This window comes from Osmerus mordax, chromosome 27, assembly GCF_038355195.1.
Source record: "Osmerus mordax isolate fOsmMor3 chromosome 27, fOsmMor3.pri, whole genome shotgun sequence".
Taxonomy (NCBI): Eukaryota; Metazoa; Chordata; class Actinopteri; order Osmeriformes; family Osmeridae; genus Osmerus; species Osmerus mordax.
In genome coordinates, this window is record NC_090076.1 from 6,954,962 (window position 1) to 6,973,127 (window position 18,166).

General features: G+C 48.7%; 3 protein-coding genes across 3 annotated transcripts in view; 1 reads left to right on the plus strand and 2 right to left on the minus strand.

Annotated features, from left to right (window-relative positions):
• Nucleotides 1-1,597: 1,597 nt before the first annotated feature.
• Nucleotides 1,598-4,162, minus strand: dohh (deoxyhypusine hydroxylase/monooxygenase). The gene is made up of 5 exons (XM_067230577.1): nucleotides 4,095-4,162; nucleotides 3,292-3,566; nucleotides 2,991-3,067; nucleotides 2,420-2,672; nucleotides 1,598-2,244 (listed from the first exon to the last, which is right to left on the minus strand). Exons 2-5 carry the CDS (start codon nucleotides 3,563-3,565, stop codon nucleotides 1,940-1,942), a joined length of 909 nt encoding a protein of 302 aa, XP_067086678.1. The 5' UTR covers nucleotide 3,566; nucleotides 4,095-4,162; the 3' UTR covers nucleotides 1,598-1,939.
• A 275-nt stretch (nucleotides 4,163-4,437) lies between these two features.
• Nucleotides 4,438-9,796, plus strand: lrrc40 (leucine rich repeat containing 40). Its single transcript, XM_067230449.1, has 15 exons — nucleotides 4,438-4,587; nucleotides 4,694-4,875; nucleotides 5,159-5,232; nucleotides 5,413-5,542; nucleotides 5,760-5,883; nucleotides 6,350-6,492; nucleotides 6,619-6,791; nucleotides 6,917-7,007; nucleotides 7,219-7,264; nucleotides 7,375-7,483; nucleotides 7,697-7,804; nucleotides 8,044-8,154; nucleotides 8,310-8,387; nucleotides 8,838-9,023; nucleotides 9,250-9,796. The coding sequence occupies exons 1-15, from the start codon at nucleotides 4,443-4,445 to the stop codon at nucleotides 9,353-9,355; spliced, it is 1,806 nt and encodes a 601-aa protein (XP_067086550.1). The 5' UTR covers nucleotides 4,438-4,442; the 3' UTR covers nucleotides 9,356-9,796.
• A 2,346-nt stretch (nucleotides 9,797-12,142) lies between these two features.
• The window catches only part of lrrc7 (leucine rich repeat containing 7), a 28,528-nt gene continuing 22,504 nt past the window's right edge, over nucleotides 12,143-18,166 (minus strand). Inside the window, exons 24-28 of the mRNA XM_067230412.1 lie at nucleotides 16,959-17,075; nucleotides 15,417-16,235; nucleotides 15,127-15,222; nucleotides 13,646-13,720; nucleotides 12,143-12,250 (exon numbers count right to left, since the gene is read on the minus strand). Coding sequence (XP_067086513.1) covers nucleotides 12,143-12,250; nucleotides 13,646-13,720; nucleotides 15,127-15,222; nucleotides 15,417-16,235; nucleotides 16,959-17,075 — 1,215 coding nt within the window. The remainder of the gene's footprint in view (nucleotides 12,251-13,645; nucleotides 13,721-15,126; nucleotides 15,223-15,416; nucleotides 16,236-16,958; nucleotides 17,076-18,166) is intronic.

The window sequence follows — 18,166 nt, forward strand, 5'->3', positions numbered from 1 at the left end:
CCACTAGCATGCAAGCCTTTTACTGTAACTGGTTTGACCTCTAGTGCAGCCGCTAGCCTCTAGTGTGTCCGGTAAGCTCACTCAGATTGGGACGACTTCCGCTTTGGGTGTGTCCTTGATCTTCTTGCAGAGGACCTGAGATAGCAGAAAGTTCCAGAGCATGAGGGCAAGAGAGCTGTTGGCCGTGATGATACTGATCAATAGAGGGTGCATGCTGTCTGGTCAGCCCCTCCTAGTCTGACCAGGTCTGGTTCTTCTAGGGTTAAAGGAGTCCTGGTAGAGTTCTGGAACTAGACTGGAGGTGCTCTAGAACTAGTCCAGTGGAGTTCTAGAATTTGTCCTGGTAGAGTTCTGGAGCTAGTCTGGTAGCAGTCTTGCAGCGTGCGTAGCCAAGTGGCAGCTGTGTTTGGCTGAGTTCAGGGCAGAAAGAGAAGGTCCACCAGAGTGACTCGACAGCTCAGCTCTGAGCTTCACACCGATTGAGACGGATAATCTGAGATCTGAGTCATGTCTCTGTGAACACGCGAGGGCTTCACTCAGTCAGCGGGCACAACAACAAGGTCTCAGCCAACCACACAAGCTCTTTGTGTCCCAGACGAGGATGTTCGCATGACCTCCAGTCTGGCCTCACCCTGGCTGGCTAATAAGAGAGGCCTAGGGTTGCCTACCTGTAAGTCTAGGTTGCTGTGTGCGTAACTGTGTTTGTCTGTGGCTGTGTGTGTACCTGTGTTTCTCTAGGCTTCTGTGTGGACCTGTGTCGCCGACTGCACCTATGTCGTCGTGTACCTGTGTTGCTCTAGGCAGGGTTGTCCTTGGCTTTCTCCTCTTTGTGTCGCTGGCAGGCGTCGGAGATGATCCACACCCAGTAGAGCACGGTGATGGAGGTGTTGACCACCACGATGGCGATCATGATGGGGTGCAGCATGGCGGAGGTCTGTGTCCTTCTGAGGTTGCGGTCAGCTGAGGCACTGGGGGTGGGGAGATGTCGAAGGACCCTCCTAGAGGATCAGGACTGGTTCCACCCCCCCCCCCCCCCCCGTCAGAACGCCCTCACCCCAGACACGCTTTACCCAAGCTCCTCCCTCCAGACCCCCCTCCCTTACCCAGACTACCCCCTCTACAAGATCCTTCCCCAGCCCCTCTCCCCCTAGTTCCACCCCCTCTCACCTGGTGTGCCAGCGCTCCTTATCCCTCTCCTTGAGGTGGTTGCCTGGAGCGACGCAGCATCGCTAAACCCTCAGCAACACACTGAAGGATCAAGTCCAGTAACAGTCTGTGTCGTCGTAGTAACCAAGGATGACCAAGGATAACCTTGAATTAACCCCTGACTTAACCCGCTTCTTGCACAGAGAGAACAGAAGAATAAAACAGCAGGGAACCTTGTGTGGCACTGTTTACACAGTGTTTACAGTCATGAAAGCGTGTATTTATTGATGACGATACAGGATAGTTATAAAGGCAGGTGATTGTCCCAATGACAAACTGAAACATCCCTGGAAGTGTTCACTTTGCTCGGTCTGAGGGGGTGATGTTGAAAACGATATCTTTCGAATGCCAACTATAATTGAATCAAAACAACATAAGTCCTAAGGCAAACGACATGAAAGCGTGTATTTATTGATGACGATACAGGATAGTTATAAAGGCAGGTGATTGTCCCAATGACAAACTGAAACATCCCTGGAAGTGTTCACTTTGCTCGGTCTGAGGGGGTGATGTTGAAAACGATATTTCGAATGCCAACTATAATTGAATCAAAACAACATAAGTCCTGAGGCAAACGGCGATGAAAAGGGCAGTGTGAAACCACACTGGAGCCGTGGACCACAAGCAGCGCTTTCCTCCGCAGAGTCCCATCTTCCCAGTAGTCAGGACTCCTGTCCTCAGCAGAATGTCATCCTCGGTAGAGTCTCGTCCTCCTACCCCGCCCCTCCCTCCCTCATAGCCTCGCCAGTCCGTCTGCGTACTGGAACTGCCCGCTGTTCTCGTACCGCAGCATGTCCAGGGCCACCTCGCAGCTCTCCTTCACCACGCGCTCCTGGTCGCGCCGGTGCGTCTCCAGCACCTCCATGCACTCCTGCCGGCCGATGGAGCCCAGCGCCTCGGCGCACTCGTGCCGGACCATGGGGCTCTCGTCCTGGCGCTCCAGGGCGGCCCGCAGCTGGGGCACGCTGGCCTCGTGCTGCACCTGGCCCAGCACGTAGGCGATCTCGTGGCGGAAGAGGGCGCTGCCGCACTGCAGGCCTGGAGGGCCGGGACAGAGGGAGAAGAGAAAAAAAGGGACAGAGGTGGTGATGTTTTCAGATATTCAGAAGGTCATGTTCAAGAGGGGCTTACACAACTTCACTCTTATGCAGCCTCACTGTCCCCCCCCCCCCCCCTCCCCCCCCCCCCTCCCCCCCCCCCCTCCCATCCTCACCATCCCCCAGGGCCAGCACAGCCTCCTTCGTCCCCAGGTTACGCAGGGCGAACATGGCTCTGTAGCGCTCGAACAGCGGCAGGCTCTCGTCCAATAGCTGGCGCCTCAGGTCCGCCACATCCTGATTGGACGCCGGGGGGGCGGGGTCCACGGAGAAGTAGGGGTTCCCGTCTGTAGCTCCGTCCTCCTTCTTCTCCCCGCCTCCCATCAGCCACTCCAGACGCTTCACAGCCAGCTGGCACGTCTCTGCCACCTAGTGGACAGAAGAGGAACAGCAGCATTGAACACAGGAGGGTTATGCTCCAGGAGTAGGTGTAGTTGAGGTATTATTGTTGATGCACTGTGCCTGGCAGCTGAGATGTGGTTACTCTGCACAGGGCCTGGTAAATACCGACTGTTCCTTGACTCTCATACGATTAAAAACCTGTTTGAACTGAGCGCTTCTAATCTTTGAATTCTTCTGTACTTCCTATACAGGACATATTTACATGCCACTTTGGATAAAAGTGTCTGCTAAATCAATAAAATGTCAACGTAAAATGGAATGTTGGTGGAGCTGGTTAGGTTGTACCTCAACAACAGGGTCCTCTGAGTACTCCTTCAGCAAGTCTAATACCTTGGGGTTGCCGATGGCACCCAGGGCCTCTCCTGCGGACCGGAGAGAAACACAGCTGTCAAATACCCTGGTGGTGGAGGTGGGTGAATGAGAGTGGGTGAGTGCTTGGGTGGGTGAGAACTACCTACTTCATGGGCTTCTACAAGATACAGTATGTAGTGTAGTTGAAGCTTGGGTGCATGTGTGAATGTGAAGGTGTAAAGGCTTGACTCCCTGCCTTGTGCAACATCTGGGAGGGGGGGGGGGGGTTAACCACCTGCTTCGTGCCTGACCATGGGGTCCTGTGTGGTGTCCTTCAGCACGGCCTCCAGGGTCGGGATGGCTCTTTCATCCTGCATCTGTCCAAGACAGTATGCCAGCTCGTGTTTCAGCAACGCCGACTCATCCTCGAACGTTTTGCTGATCCAGCAGATGGCTTCCGCCCCGCCCAGGTTCCTCAGGGTAAACAGAGCTCGGAACCGCGTCGAAAGGTCCTGTTTCCCGTTTGCCAGAATCTGACCAACTGCTGCCACCTCCTGGTCGCTCGCCATGCTGTCCAACACACGCACACTTTAATATCTCGCAAGTGGACAGTTAAATATATTAAGGTGTTATGGAACTGTGCTGTTAGATATTGATACGGGCAATGCGTGTGAAAACAAACATTCTTCATAACAAAACGCAAGCGGTTGGGACATAAATAATCTGATGTCTAGCTAGTAGCATTGTGCTAGCACTGCAGTGTTATAGAAGCTGTTATAAAAGGAGTCTTATGAAAGTTATCTCGAATGACGAAACTAACATGCAAACTGTTTCAAAATTAACGGCTTCACGTGGAATCCATGGCATAATTTTGTTAAAGTGAACCGGCTTTTCGATTTGATAACATTAGCTTTAATATTTACCTATGAGAATTAGCACTAGTAGTAACTGCCAAGCCTAGTTGTTCTAGCTAGCAGCATTGAGCTAGCTTGATGTTGATGGTGGTGTATCTAGCGTAGTTAACGTGAACCATTGGAAAGCACATAGCAATTAATCAGCTCTTCAATTTGTAACGAGCCTTGGCATACTAGTACTCACTTCTTAATGTTGATTTGTATCCAACATACGAAACAGACAACTGCCTATCGCCACATGTATTGCAGATGACACACGAATTCTACTTCCCAGTCAGAAATCATGCAATACCAAAATAAGAGTTGGTATAACAGTCAGTGAAAGCTTTTTTTAACGGGCCTTCTAAAATAAGCCAGGAATGTACTATAGCAAACCAGTGGTGCGTACCATTAAAGCCATTCTGAGAAGATCCACCTTCTACATGGTGCGGTGTCCAAATATTCAAATGGTCCGCTTTTATTTTGAAACGTAGAACAGCGCACAGGAACCTGGATATTATTCCATGAACTGACAGGCCAAACACTAGCAAGCATGTCGCGTTTCAAACGAGGTGCCAAAGTAGATTCCAAAGCAGGATTCAGAACAGATAAAGAGGAACCGGCGGTTCCATATGGATTATTGAAAACTGCCAGACAAAGCGGTCAACTGAACCTGTCTGGTCGGGGTTTGACTGAAGGTATAGCCAAATTCATGAAACCATGGTAGACATAATTGCATACAATGGAGTACACGTCAGCCAGTTAGCAAGTTAGATTACTTGCATTCTGTTCTGTATCTTCCAGTACCCCAAAGTGTTTGGCGGCTGAATCTGGACACCCCAGAAGAGGCCAAACGGAACGTGACCTTTGGTTCCGATGACCGTTGGTGGGACCAGACAGACCTCACCAAGCTCCTGCTCTCCTCGAACAATCTACAAGTTCTGTCAGAGGATATCCGTTTACTGCCTGGTCTGCTAGTTTTGGATGTAAGTGTTCTCCCGAGCAAAGTGTAAACTTTTACATTTGGTTCATTTAGCTTTTATCCAAAGTGACATTCAAGTGGTGCAAGTAAAGTAGAGAACGGTCTGTTATTTTACAAGGCGGCGTGCAAAAGTATCGAGCAGGCACGGTGCAACAATAACAATACCAAAATCTTAAATACATTGCAACAATATCATCTCAACTACAGTGCAACAATAGAATCTCAACTACAATAATAATAAATAAATTCATATAAGTCACGGTTGTCCTACTTTTTGCTTGGGTCAGATCCATGACAACCAGCTAAGCAGCATCCCAGCAGCAATCGGAGAGTTGACTCAGCTACAGAAACTTACCTTGAGGTGCGTAGGTGTGCCACCCACACACATACACAAACACACACACACCCAAGTAACCTTCCATAACTCCAGACGCACAGGTAATCAGTCATGAGGTCTCTGGGTTGCGTGGAGGTACTGATGCTTTTGTGTGGGTTCTTGGTGTTTGTGCGTACGTGCGTGTGTGTGTGTGTGTTTGTGCAGTCAAAACAAGCTGAAGGAGCTTCCTGTGGAGGTGTGGTCTCTGAAGAACCTGCGATGCCTTCACCTGCAGCACAACCAGCTAGAGGAGCTGTGTGCGGAGGTGGCTCTGCTCACCGACCTGGAGGAGATGGTAGGAGGGAGGACTGAGGACTCAGGAGGGAAGGAGTGGGGGGTGGGGATGAGAGGGAGGGAGGACTGTGGAGGATGGAGAGAGGGAGAGGAGACGGAGGGAAGAGATGATAGGACATGCTACGACAGAGGTGTGGGGGGGGCACGCAGGCCTGTTGCTCTGCTACCTACTAGGTTTGTCCTGAGTAGCTAAGGGACTGTGTCGTTGTTGTTGACAGGACCTGTCCTCCAACCAGCTGACTTCTGTCCCGGACAGCCTGGGTAACCTGGGCAGCCTGGTGAAGCTCAGTCTGGCTAACAACCACCTGAAGAGCCTTCCTGATGGCATCAGCACCATGAGGAGTAAGACTGTCCGTCTGTCTGTCTGTCTGCAAGGTTCTGTCTATCTGTCTGCTTGGTCTGTCTGTCTGTCTGCAAGGTTCTGTCTATCTGTCTGCTTGGTCTGTCTGTCTGTCTGCAAGGTTCTGTCTATCTGTCTGCTTGGTCTGTCTGTCTGTCTGCAAGGTTCTGTCTATCTGTCTGCTTGGTCTGTCTGTCTGTCTGCAAGGTTCTGTCTATCTGTCTGCTTGGTCTGTCTGTCTGTCTGGAAGGTTCTGTCTGTCTGTCTGCAAGGTTCTGTCTATCTGTCAGCTTGTCTGTGTGCCTGTCTGTCTGTCTGCAAGGTTCTGTCTATCTGTCTGTCTGTCTGCACGGTTCTGTCTGTCTGTTTGCCTGTCTGTCTGCTTGCTTTGGTGTGCCTGTGTCTTTGTTTGCTTTGTGCACTCTGCCATAATGTCACTAAACAGACTGTGTGTGTGTGTGTGTGAAGACCTGCGCCTGCTTGACTGCACCCACAACCAGCTGGAGAGCATCCCATGCATCCTGGCTGAGATGGCATCCCTGGAGCAGCTCTATCTCCGACACAACCGCCTCCGCGCTCTGCCCCAGCTGCCCGCCTGCCGAAGCCTTAAGGTGAGGGGCTCGGCCTGGTTCTGGTCGGAGTCTAGCCTGGTCCTGGCCCTGACTGGCCTTTTTCCGGCCCAGGTCTAGCCTGGTCCTGGCCCTCACTGTCGCCCTCCCGTCTTCCCCCCCTGGCAGGAACTACATCTGGGCAACAACCAGATTGAAGCCGTGGAGGCGGAGCTTCTGGAGCACCTGGGCTCCCTCGTTGTTCTAGAACTGAGGGACAACAAGGTGAAGAGCCTGCCGGAGGAGATCTCTCTGCTGCGCAGCATAGAGCGCCTGGATCTTGTCAACAACGACATAAGCACGTAGGCCTATACCTGTTTACCTGTTAACGATGATGTCATTGTGTTTGCTTGCCTGTCAACCATGACATCAACTTGTACCGTAAAGTATAGCCTTGTTGGTAATGTGTGTGTGTTGTGTGTTTCAGCCTGCCCAGTTCTCTATGCCTGCTTCCTCAGCTGAAGATGTTGACTCTGGAGGGCAACCCCTTGAGAGGCATCAGGAGAGACATCCTGACGGTAAGAAACTGCTTCAACCAGCTCCATATCAACACCTGACCATCCATACTAACACCTGACCATCCTTACCAACACCTCACCATCCATACTAACACCTGACCATCCATACCAACACCTCACCAGTACCTCAGAGCTAGTGTCCGAGTACTAGCCCATCTCCTGCACATCATTATTGATTGAAAGCCCGCCTGACTGCAGCTCTTCTCTCCAGAAAGGCACCAACGAGCTGCTCAGATACCTGAGAGGGCGACTAAAAGGTAGGTGGATCACGAGGTCACGCTGTCCGTCGGCCTGCGGTGAGCCCTGATTGGACATTGCGTCTGCTGCGATTGGACGAGAGGTGAGCTGTGATTGGTTTGTTTTTCAGAGGAGCCAGATGGGCGTCCAGGGGAGGGGCCAACCACTGCCATGACCCTGCCAAGCCAGGGTATGGTCAACCTCCACAACGTCCGCACTCTCAAGACCCTCGACTACAGGTGAGGATAGACCACCTAAGTCTATGGTACTATATGTACCGATTGACCAGTCATACATAAACAATGACCAAGTATTGACTCAAATACATACCTCAGGCTACAGTTAAGTATACGCTAATGCAGTCCACTAGCAGCCGGTATTGGACGATTGTAGATTATTTTTAAGCTGCGGAAGAACCCACTTCCTGTTGTGAGACGGTGTTGTGTGTCCAGTGGGAAGCAGGAGGTGTGTGTTCCCGACAAGGTGTTTGATACAGTGGGGGGAGAAACCGTGACAACGGTCAACTTCAGCAAGAACCAGTTCACTGCTGTGCCACCCAGGTAGACACACACACACACACACTGGTATAGTCTCACACACATACTGTACACACAGACAGGTATTTTAGCACACACTAACCACACACACACTCACAAACACAGGTTTTGTGACGCACACACACACACACACACTTACGAACAAAGCTATTACACCACACAGACACACACATTACACAAAATGAATATGCTAGTTTTGAATCATGTGCCCTCACACGTCCATCTGTGCATCTGTCCTCCAGGCTGGTTGAGCTGAAGGACTCGCTGTCAGACCTCAACCTGGGATTCAACAAGCTGCCCTGCCTCTCTCTGGAACTCTGCATGCTGCAGCAGTTGGTGCATTTAGACCTCAGGTAACAACATCCCCACAGTCCAGAGCTGGGCTTAGTGTTGAGTTCAGCTCCAGTCCAGAGCTGGGCTTAGTGTTGAGTTCAGCTCCAGTCCAGAGCTGGGGATGGTGTTGACTCGGCGTTGAGTGGATGTTTTGTTCGTCTTCCTCACCTTCCAGGAACAACCTCCTCACTGCCCTGCCGATGGAGCTGGAGGCCTTGATGAAACTGAGGAGCATCGTCTTGTCTTTCAACAGGTTCTCTCCCTCCTCTTTCTCTCTTGTCCTCTCTGTGTTTCTCATGTCTCTTTCTCTCTCCTTTCAATTCCTCCTCGGTCCCTCCTCTGTCTGTCTCTCCTCTCTTTTCACTCCACTGTCCTCCAAAGGAGGCTTGTCAACGGATGTATACAGTTAGGACCATAAGTATTTGGACATTGACACAATTTTCATCATTTTGGCTCTGTATACCACCACAATGGATTTGAAATGAAACAATCAAGATGTGCTTTAAGTGCAGACTTTCAGCTTTAATTTCAGGGTATTTACATCCAAATCAGGTGAACGGTGTAGGAATTACAACACATTTTATATGTGGCCTCCCCCTGTCCAAATACTTATGGACCTAACTGTAAGTCTATCCTGGTTCCCCAGGCTTTGAGTGCTTCCTCCAGACCAGGTCAGTAACAGGCTCCCTCCTGCTCCGCCCAGGTTCAAGTCCTTCCCGGAGGTCCTGTACCGCATGGTTACCCTGGACACCATCCTGTTCAGTAACAACCAGGTGGCGGGGGTCGACGCGCTGCAGCTGCGCTCTCTGGGTCTCCTGTCCACCCTGGACCTGTCCAACAACGACCTCATGCAGGTTCCCCCCGAGCTGGGGAACTGCACCAGTCTGAGGTAGGCTCCAATCCCACTATTTTGTACCCACAAATAAGGGTACAATCACATCATTTCCCATTGTATCAGCCAATCGAAGAAGGTGAGGGTGAAATTCCCACCGCATTTCGTCAGGGTCATGTCCCATTGGTTTGTAATAGTGTCAGTCATATCCCACTGCACCAGTATGTTACGGTTAAATCTCTCTATTCTGTGCCACTCTGTGTGGCACATCTCTCCTTCATAGGGCTTTGATGTTGGACGGAAACCCGTTCCGGAACCCCAGAGCGGCGATTGTTGCCAAGGGGACCGAAGCTCTGCTAGAGTACCTGCGTAGCAGGATCCCGGCCTAGCCAATCAAATGCAGCTCAGGAGAGGTTGTGAATGACCAACTCGTTGGTCCTTTTGTCGAATGAGAAGTTCTAATCGCATTCCAATCCACAAACTCACTCAGTACGTACCTATTTTTCTAGCGGTATGTACACTAAATCCAATGTCCCAAAATTTGGGGACAAATGTTTTAACCGACTGAAAATCGATGAATTGTTCTGAGTGTTTTGCCTGTGTGCCTGTTCACTTTAGAATGTGTTCATCATTGAAAGACAATCTTCCACCCACTGCAGATATACTGACATTTCACACTGGGGATTATTTTGGCTTGTCCCAATGAAACGTCATGTGTTCATGTGTGCGTTTCTGCATGCAATCCATGTGGTGATTTGTGATGTAGTGAATGTCTCATGTCTGGATGATATGTGTGTTGTGTACACATCCAATAAACATCAATCAGCTGACGCATTTTTGGGAACACTGTTGTCTCTGTGTCTCATAATGATGACCTCACACTTAGCTTAGCAAGGTCCATCTCTATCACACTGTTGTCATGCGGTAGCGCTGCTTAGATACGACACCAACAGACAGCCCACCAGGAAAATAACAATGGTGACATTTTTCTTTTTATTATTTGTACAATAGAGACTTTAGTACATTATTGAAAACACCTCTTATATACTGAAAAACTGTTCACCCAAAGCTGAAAATGGCTCTGGTATTTGTGGCACATATGATTTGTCCATTTTATACATATTTCTGTAAAAATGTATCTTGAGTATGTACAGGTAGTCTGCAAAATGCATTCTTATCACATGATATAATATATACTTCGGCAATTACATTTCTTTGTGTTACAGAAATAAAACCGGAAGAATTTAAACTTGCATGTGCAAATAAATAAATTGTATAATAAACTTACTGAATCTGTCCCAACTAAACTGAATAGGTCTCTTTGTAAATCAAATTATTTCTCACACAAACAATGAAGCAGCAGTCTTGTCCAGTAAGTCTTTATACTGCAGAAGCTTAGAGAACATTCAGAATTTATATGAATCAATTACTGTAGTTCAATGTGTTTTCATTCACAATTATTTACATCAATACTGCAATTATACTGAGAAATACTATATATTAACTTTTATATCTAATTGTATTTCAAACACATACAAAATGACAGTTTATATATTAATATACATATATATATATATATTATATGTGTGTGTATTACACAAATTCACAATTACAGTATAAATACATTTTATACATATGATGATACATTTTGTGTTTTCCGAGTCATAAGTATCCATTCTCTTTAATTATCCTTATAAAATCTGATAGTTTAAGCAAAGCTTAGGTATATCAATATATTATAAATAATTACCTGAAACATTTAGTAAAAATAATTATTATATTATCAAACTTTCTGTTTCTGTTACAATGTCTTTGATATTTAAACTTAAAATTGACTGGATATCTCAGTTCCATCCATCATTAGCTGGACAGGGAACTGATACATGTGGGATCTTTAGGTGCTTTTGTTAGCTCAAAATGTCACATTTAATGCTACATTTGACCAAAATAAAAATAAATACATAATATATATATATGTATGTATATATACATACAGAAACTATATATATACGTTTGTATATATATATATACATATGTGTGTGTTGAATTAGGGTTCAAGGGGGTTCATGGCACCAACTATCATAATTAGTCACCTGTCTCGTTGAAAACCTTTAGAAAGAAGAGGGGGAAAATGTGAGAGGAACCCCTAAAATCGACATTAAAACACAGATAATGCCTTACTTAAACATCACAGGATAAAGCCAAGCTTTGTGACAGGGTGAGATGGTGTTTTGTCACAAGTGCTGTTATTAAATATGACATAATTCACACGTGAATACCTGCCTAGCAACGTCTTTCTCAAAAACTTGAATTTGAAATGAGATTTGCTTCAGTAATTGGTTTTCTATGAATTGGTCAAGCTAAGCAGTGAAGCGTAACAGAGATTAAACATTTCCTTGAACACAGCGTCCAGCTATGTGTAACAGGTATTTGTCCTAACAGCAGGTGGGGATATATCGGACAGTCTGTAGTTCATAGTTCCAAAATACTCTGTGAGATATTGCTTTAGCTCTTTCCAGTTGGCACAAACACGTTACTAAATAAATGTCAAAAATATAGCACACAGACTGCAGTGACTCATTGGGTATATAGGTAAACAGTTTTTTTTTTTACAACATAAAATATATGGTGGTAAGATCTATTATCTGGAAGAAAAAAAAAGAACAAAAAAAATCTTCAGAATCTTCCTTTTGGTAGAAAGGGTCTGGGAGCTGATAGGAGCCGTAGCTCCCACCTGTTTTCAATATTGATGCTAGTCCTCCATTAGTCCCTCCTGGCCCGCTCCAGTGCACTTGCTATGTGTGGAGGTGCTCTATGTACACAAGGCTAGACAGTGCCGAGGAGCTTGGAGCTTCTGAACCACTAGTGTGCTTTAATGCTCAGAGAGGAAAACGAAAAGCTAAAACTGAAAAGTACAAAAAAAGAAGGTTTTATAAATAAGCAAAATCATAGGTGTGAATAGACCTGCACCCACCTCCAGTCTGGGCCTTGAGAGCAGCTCTACGTCCATGGGTAGTCAAGCAGATATGTTTCCTATCGTACATTTGGCACTCATATTTGCCATTGGTCCAGCAAATGGCAAATGTTTGTGATCCTAGAGTAAAAACTGGGCTGTACACAGTTCCGCAACCCGCAGGGCGAGAAAAATCCGTTTTTGTCATTTTTTATAAAAATATCTAAATTGTGCTCTCTCTCAAGATAACCAAGTCCACAGTTTTCTGGAAATTCTTCAGAAGAGACACTGCAGTTTCATGTTCCATGTGTAAAAAACTATGTCCATTGGCCTGTAGGGTAGAGAGGAGGCAGAGAATGAACCATGTTGGGGGAGGGGAGGAAGGGAAGAGGGGGGGGGGGGGGTCAGCGGAGGCGTTCAAGGAGGGGGAAGGCTGGCAGGAGCCCTAGCTGAGAGGAGATGGACAAACACAGCACTGTCAGGAAGGAAAGGAGGAGAGAGAAAAGAGAGATCATGCTGGAGACGACCATGCTGCAAAGAGAGAGGGAAAGAAGCTGGTCTTTAGAGGAGGGTCCTTCAGCTAACAGCTGTATCTGTGGAGAGAGGAGGAGGAGGAGGAGCCTGCGGCAGCAGGCCGTGGCAGGGGGGCTATTTCTAGCACACATTGAAAGCCACACAGATACATGACACTGGCCAATAGCCGGAGGGATGAAGGGACAAACAGACTGGTCGTGTCCCAGCCCTGGTACAGTGTTTTGGACCATTGATCTATAGACATAGATCTATGAAAGATAAAGACAGTCTGGACTGGATGTGAAGGCTGTAGATGTTCAACTGGCTCTAGGACCCAGAAACATCTGACCGGCAGTCTGCCACTGACCAGAGGACAGCCAACAGGGGCCTCCAGTCACTGAAATGGTCACAGTGAAGACATGGAGCTGGAGTTCTGAACTGTTCTTGATTAACTACAGGAATACTAGACCACCACCGGACTTCTGGACTACCATACTACTGGAATTCCAGGTGACTGGACTACAAGACTATCAAACTGCTGGATCACTCATCTACCAGACCACCAGAATACTGGAATACTGGACTACCAACAGGGCGAATGGGCTACTAGACTATGGACTACTTGACTACCAAACTACCAGACTGCTAGACTACCAGATCCACCGGACTACCAGACTACCCAACTACTAGATGTCTAAATTACAGGAATACAGACTGCTGGAATACTAGACTACTAGAGAGGATGTAGGATTACTAGACTGTGGACTTCTGGACAAGCATGGTGTCCTTATCTGAGGAATCAAACATAAATTGGAGGTGAGGTGGGAGGGGGGGGGGGGGGGTCTAAGAGAGGATTTGTACATCTGGTATGAAATCACCAGAAAAGACCAGATTCAATCGTGAAACATCACAATGAGATGTCGGGAGGGACTAACTATAAAGACTTTCACCAAGCCGATAAGGTTCTAACAATGGAAAGACGATAGGACACGCTTGATACTAAACCACCACGGACGTATTCGATTGGGGACTACTGCGTTTGGGCAACCCATTCCCGATGCTACTAGGAGAAGTCAAGCATGAATCATAGGTATCAGAGCATGCTCTGTGGGACTGCCTCATGCACAACCTCCACCGGCACCATAGCAACGAGAAGACGAAGAGGAGGATGAGGATGGCCGTCAGACAGACGAAAGCGTGGGAGTCACATTACCTTCAGGATCTTGTCTCCCGGCTGCAGCAGCGACGAGGCCGGCCCATCAGGCTGTACCCTAGTGACAAAGATACCCTATAAGTCAAAATGATACCAGGTTAGGAACACAAGTTGAGGAGCACTTAGAATCTTTGCCTTTCTGCTTCCTGTTTTTTTTTGTTTTTTTTTACTGAGCTCTGATCCGACTCACGTTCCGATGACTGTCGCTTTAGTTGCAGTGAGCTCCTAGGTTGCACACAGGTCAAAGTGACCAGAGGCAGCTCTGGGTTCTGAGGGTCAAAGACAACTAGAGGTAACACTATTTCTGCGGTCTCGAGGGAGACGCAGGCGGCGACAGACCCACTGGGAAACATGTACTTGTGGTTCCTCCACTAAACACAAGTATCAGAACGGAAACTCCCAAAATAGACCTACGTCAAGGCAGAGATTATAAATTCACCAAAATGAATGCATGACAAAGTGAGGTGTTTGTTTTACATGGCTAAACAGTTACAAACTCAGAAGGCCCTGTCCTAACCAGAGGACCACTGCTGTGACTCTCAGGCCCTGTCCTAACCAGAGGACCACTGCTGTGACTCTCAGGCCCTGTCCTGACCAGAGGACCACTGCTGTGACTCTCAGGCCCTGTCCTGACCAGAGGACCACTGCTGTGACTCTCAGGCCCTGTCCTGACCAGAGGACCACTGCTGTGACTCTCAGGCCCTGTCCTGACCAGAGGACCACTGCTGTGACTCTCAGGCCAGGGTTGGGCCGAGAACATTCCTAGAACAGGTTCTTTCTTCTTGTGGAAGAAACATCTCATTCGAGGTACTTGCAGTATTAATTTCACCAATACGGGGTCCACCGAGACAAACAAACTTTAGTACAACTTTTTGGAGAGGGTTCTTCCTCAAGCACAACCGAATGACCCTTTCGGAAGCAGGGATGGATGTCAGTCATTTAGTCACAACAGCAGCCTGCTAATACTGTCTGTTTTCTAATCCCTGGTTCATGCCATCTGGTTTATCTTACAGAAGCCTAAGTAGTGCTGCCTGGTTAATACTGCAGAAACCTGGTTTCTACTGCCTGGTTTAGACTGCAGCAGCCCAGATAGAACATTGCAGTACCTGGCACTGGCAGATGTTACCATAGCAACCCTGAGGCAGGCCATCCAGGAATGTGATTGGCTAGTCCCACAGCTAAGAACATGAAGCACATTGTCTACTGCATATCACACAGATAGAACAGACAGACAGGCAGATGCAGACAGACAGACAAAGATGCAGACCGACACACAAAACAGGCTTATAGATAGACAGACAGACAGGCCAATTTATGGTTTCACAATCTACATTGTGATTAATTATGTAAATCTCCCCCAAAATTGTCTTGAGGTGAAGTACAAGTCGGCCGAAGCTGTAAGGGTGCATGTCTAAGGAGGCATAAATTGTCCATTCACAGGAAGACAGGAAGTAGACAGATGGGTATTGAGCAGGCCTTACCAGGTCAGAGGGCTTGAAGGGATTCCCCTGGCCACTGAGCCCTCCTGAGATACTGAAGCCAAGCCCTGGGTTCTTCTCTATCCTCACACACAGCTGCTGCAAAACACAGAGCACACACACGTTAATGCACACTCAGAGACAGACAGATGGAGATGCAGACACAGAAACAGAGAGAGGGAGAGGGAGAGGGAGAGGAGAGAGAGAGAGAGAGAGAGAGAGAGAGAGAGAGAGAGAGAGAGAGAGAGAGAGAGAGAGAGAGAGAGAGAGAGAGAGAGAGGAATATACCCCACCTGCTCCTGGAAACCGTCCATGCTCTTCTGTCCTTTGGTCTGAAGAAGGCAGCGTGCACTCTGGGGTCTAGGGTTAGTGGTGATGGCCTTCTGGTACTGGGGGTGGTTGGAGGAGGTGCCGGTCTGGTACTGGGGGTGGTTGGAGGAGGAGCCAGTCTGGTACTGGTTGGAGGAGGGACCAGTCTGGTATTGGTTGGAGGAGGTGCCAGTCTGGTATTGGTTGGAGGAGGAGCTAGTTTGGTATTGGTTGGAGGAGCTAGTTTGGTATTGGTTGGAGGAGGGGCCAGTCTGGTACTGAGGGTGGTTAGAGGAGGAGCTAGTCTGGTATTGGTTGGAGGAGGAGCCAGTCTGGTATTGGTTGGAGGAGGGGCCAGTCTGGTATTGGGGGTGATTGGAGGAGGGGCCAGTCTGGTACTGGGGATGGTTGGAGGAGGAGCCAGTCTGGTACTGGGGGTGATTGGAGGAGGAGCCAGTCTGGTACTGGGGGTGATTGGAGGAGGGGCCAGTCTGGTACTGGGGGTGATTGGAGGAGGAGCCAGTCTGGTATTGGTTGGAGGAGGGGCCAGTCTGGTACTGGGGGTGGTTGGAGGAGGAGCTAGTCTGGTACTGATTAGAGGCGTGTATAGCCATGGTCATGCTAGGTTGGTACTGGGGGTTGGCTGAGGGGGATATGGCCATGGGCAGGCCCGCCTGGTACTGCTGGATGGAGATCTTGTTTATAGCCCCTTCGTACTGCTGTTCCCGTGCCGAGCGGTGTGGGGGCGTGGCCGAGGCTGAGGTCACTATCATGGTCTGTGATTGGTGCGGGACGTGGCCTGCCTGTGGGTAATTCAGCCCGTTAGGCAGAGAGTCAGGAAGCTGAAAAGATGCAAATGTCTGGTCTTACAAGATGGCGAAGGACACAGATGAGGTGCGGCGTGTGACGGCATGTCGGCACACACACATGCGCACACCTACACACTTACACACACTTACACACACTTACACACACCTACACACTTACACACACATACACACTTACACACACATACACTGTGGTCTACAATCTGGTCTTTACCCTTGTGGAAACAAAGTACTAGCTTAAAGGGTTCCTCAGTTGTTTGAGAACCCTGAAAGGAACCCCATCATTCATTAGTTGATGGGTCATTATTTTAGATAGTCAAAACCTCCAGCATGATGGAACACTCCCACACCAAATGAAAGCCGGATAGGACAGTGAAAACAATGTTGCTAGGGAGACAGGGTGAACATGAAGCATTGTTGCAGTGACACCAAAGCACCTTGAGCTACAATTCTTGTATGAAATGTGCTATATAAATAAAGTCTTACTTACTTACTTACCAGCTAGAACCATCCTTGAAGTCAAACACACACCTCTCTCTCTCTCTCTCTCTCTCTCTCTCTCTCTCTCTCTCTCTCTCTCTCTCTCTCTCTCTCTCTCACACACACACCCAGTTCCCAGCTGTGAGATTTGAGGAAGCTAGGCTGCGAGTGAAATGCTGACGAGATAGCGTGGCCATGTCGCCAGGGGGGTGTACCAACCTTCTTCATGATTTCAGGGGGCACATCCCTGCGGCCCAGAGAGTAGGGCGCCCACTGGCCGCCGCCCGGCGCCCCCTCCTGGCCGTTGTCCAGCATGCCGCCCTGCTGGGAGGGGCTCTGTAGACACACACACATTCAGAGGGGCAGCTGGATCACGTCCTTGCCCTAAACCCAACCCCATCCTGCCTTAAACCATGACAGTGCCCCCAACCCTGCTTTAATACCAGTGTTTCACCTCAACCAAGACCCTGCCATGACCCTGTCCTCACCCCAGCCGCGACCCTGATTTAATAACCCAGACCCCTAAACCTAACATCCAATCCCAACTGTCACCTGACCCTAACCCAAAGTCTGAAACGTAGCTCACCCTGACCTGTGACTGAAAGAACAGGAAGGAAACAGGAAGCAGTTGCATCATGCTGCTGCTTCACTTCCTGTGGAGACCCTCATCACCTGTCTTCTCTTAAGGGGCTCCAACCCTGTTCCTGGAGAGCTAAAACTGTGTAGGTTTCTCCTCCGACCCCGGGTTGGAACAATCCTGATTCGACACTTCAACCAGCTAATGATTAGAATCAGGGGTGCTCGGTTGAAAGAATGCCTACAGGAAGGTGACTCTCCAGGAACAAGGTTGGAGTTCCCCAAACTTCCCGACACGTCTCCCTATTCAGCCTGCGTCTATTCTGCCAGCCACCACTAGAGGGAGCCAGCCACCTTCCAGAGCGATGACACCACAGAAGAAGCAAAGGAGACAGCTGACACATAGACAAGACACACCAGCTGACAACGAACGACACAGCTGTTGCCTAGGTGACACACACAGCGCAGGTAGCTGACACACGCGGAGCAGACAGGTGTCACAGAGACGGCGTCCGTGTGTCACGCGACAGGAGGAGATGGATGGGTGGCTGTTGTGTCAGTTGTTAGCTTTATCAGGAATGCTGCCTCTAATTGCCATCTCTGGCTGTAATCGGCCACGTCTGTGGCAGTCGTCATCATCAGTGTCAGTTATAATCCTCTGTGTGTCAGTTGTGGTCCTCTCTGTGTGTCAGTTATCATCCTTGGTGTCGGTTCCCATCTCTGTCGACCCTCCTCCTCTCTCTTGGTAACGCTCTCTGTCACTCCTCATTCTCACTGTCAGTATGAATCTGTGTCAGTGCTTCTTCCAACTAGTCTGTGTGTCGTAGTGACATTCTGTATCAATACTGCCT

Excerpts from the sequence above, each read along its gene's own strand:
- dohh (XM_067230577.1), bottom strand. The coding sequence starts at position 3,565 with ATGGCGAGCGACCAGGAGGTGGCAGCAGTTGGTCAGATTCTGGCAAAC. Across the intron at positions 2,673-2,990 it reads CAGAGGACCCTGTTGTTGAG|GTGGCAGAGACGTGCCAGCT; the intron begins GTACAACCTAAC and ends TCTGTCCACTAG. Across the intron at positions 2,245-2,419 it reads TGTGCTGGCCCTGGGGGATG|GCCTGCAGTGCGGCAGCGCC; the intron begins GTGAGGATGGGA and ends CCGGCCCTCCAG.
- lrrc40 (XM_067230449.1), top strand. The coding sequence starts at position 4,443 with ATGTCGCGTTTCAAACGAGGTGCCAAAGTAGATTCCAAAGCAGGATTC. Across the intron at positions 4,876-5,158 it reads CTGGTCTGCTAGTTTTGGAT|ATCCATGACAACCAGCTAAG; the intron begins GTAAGTGTTCTC and ends TGCTTGGGTCAG. Across the intron at positions 8,155-8,309 it reads TTGGTGCATTTAGACCTCAG|GAACAACCTCCTCACTGCCC; the intron begins GTAACAACATCC and ends CTCACCTTCCAG.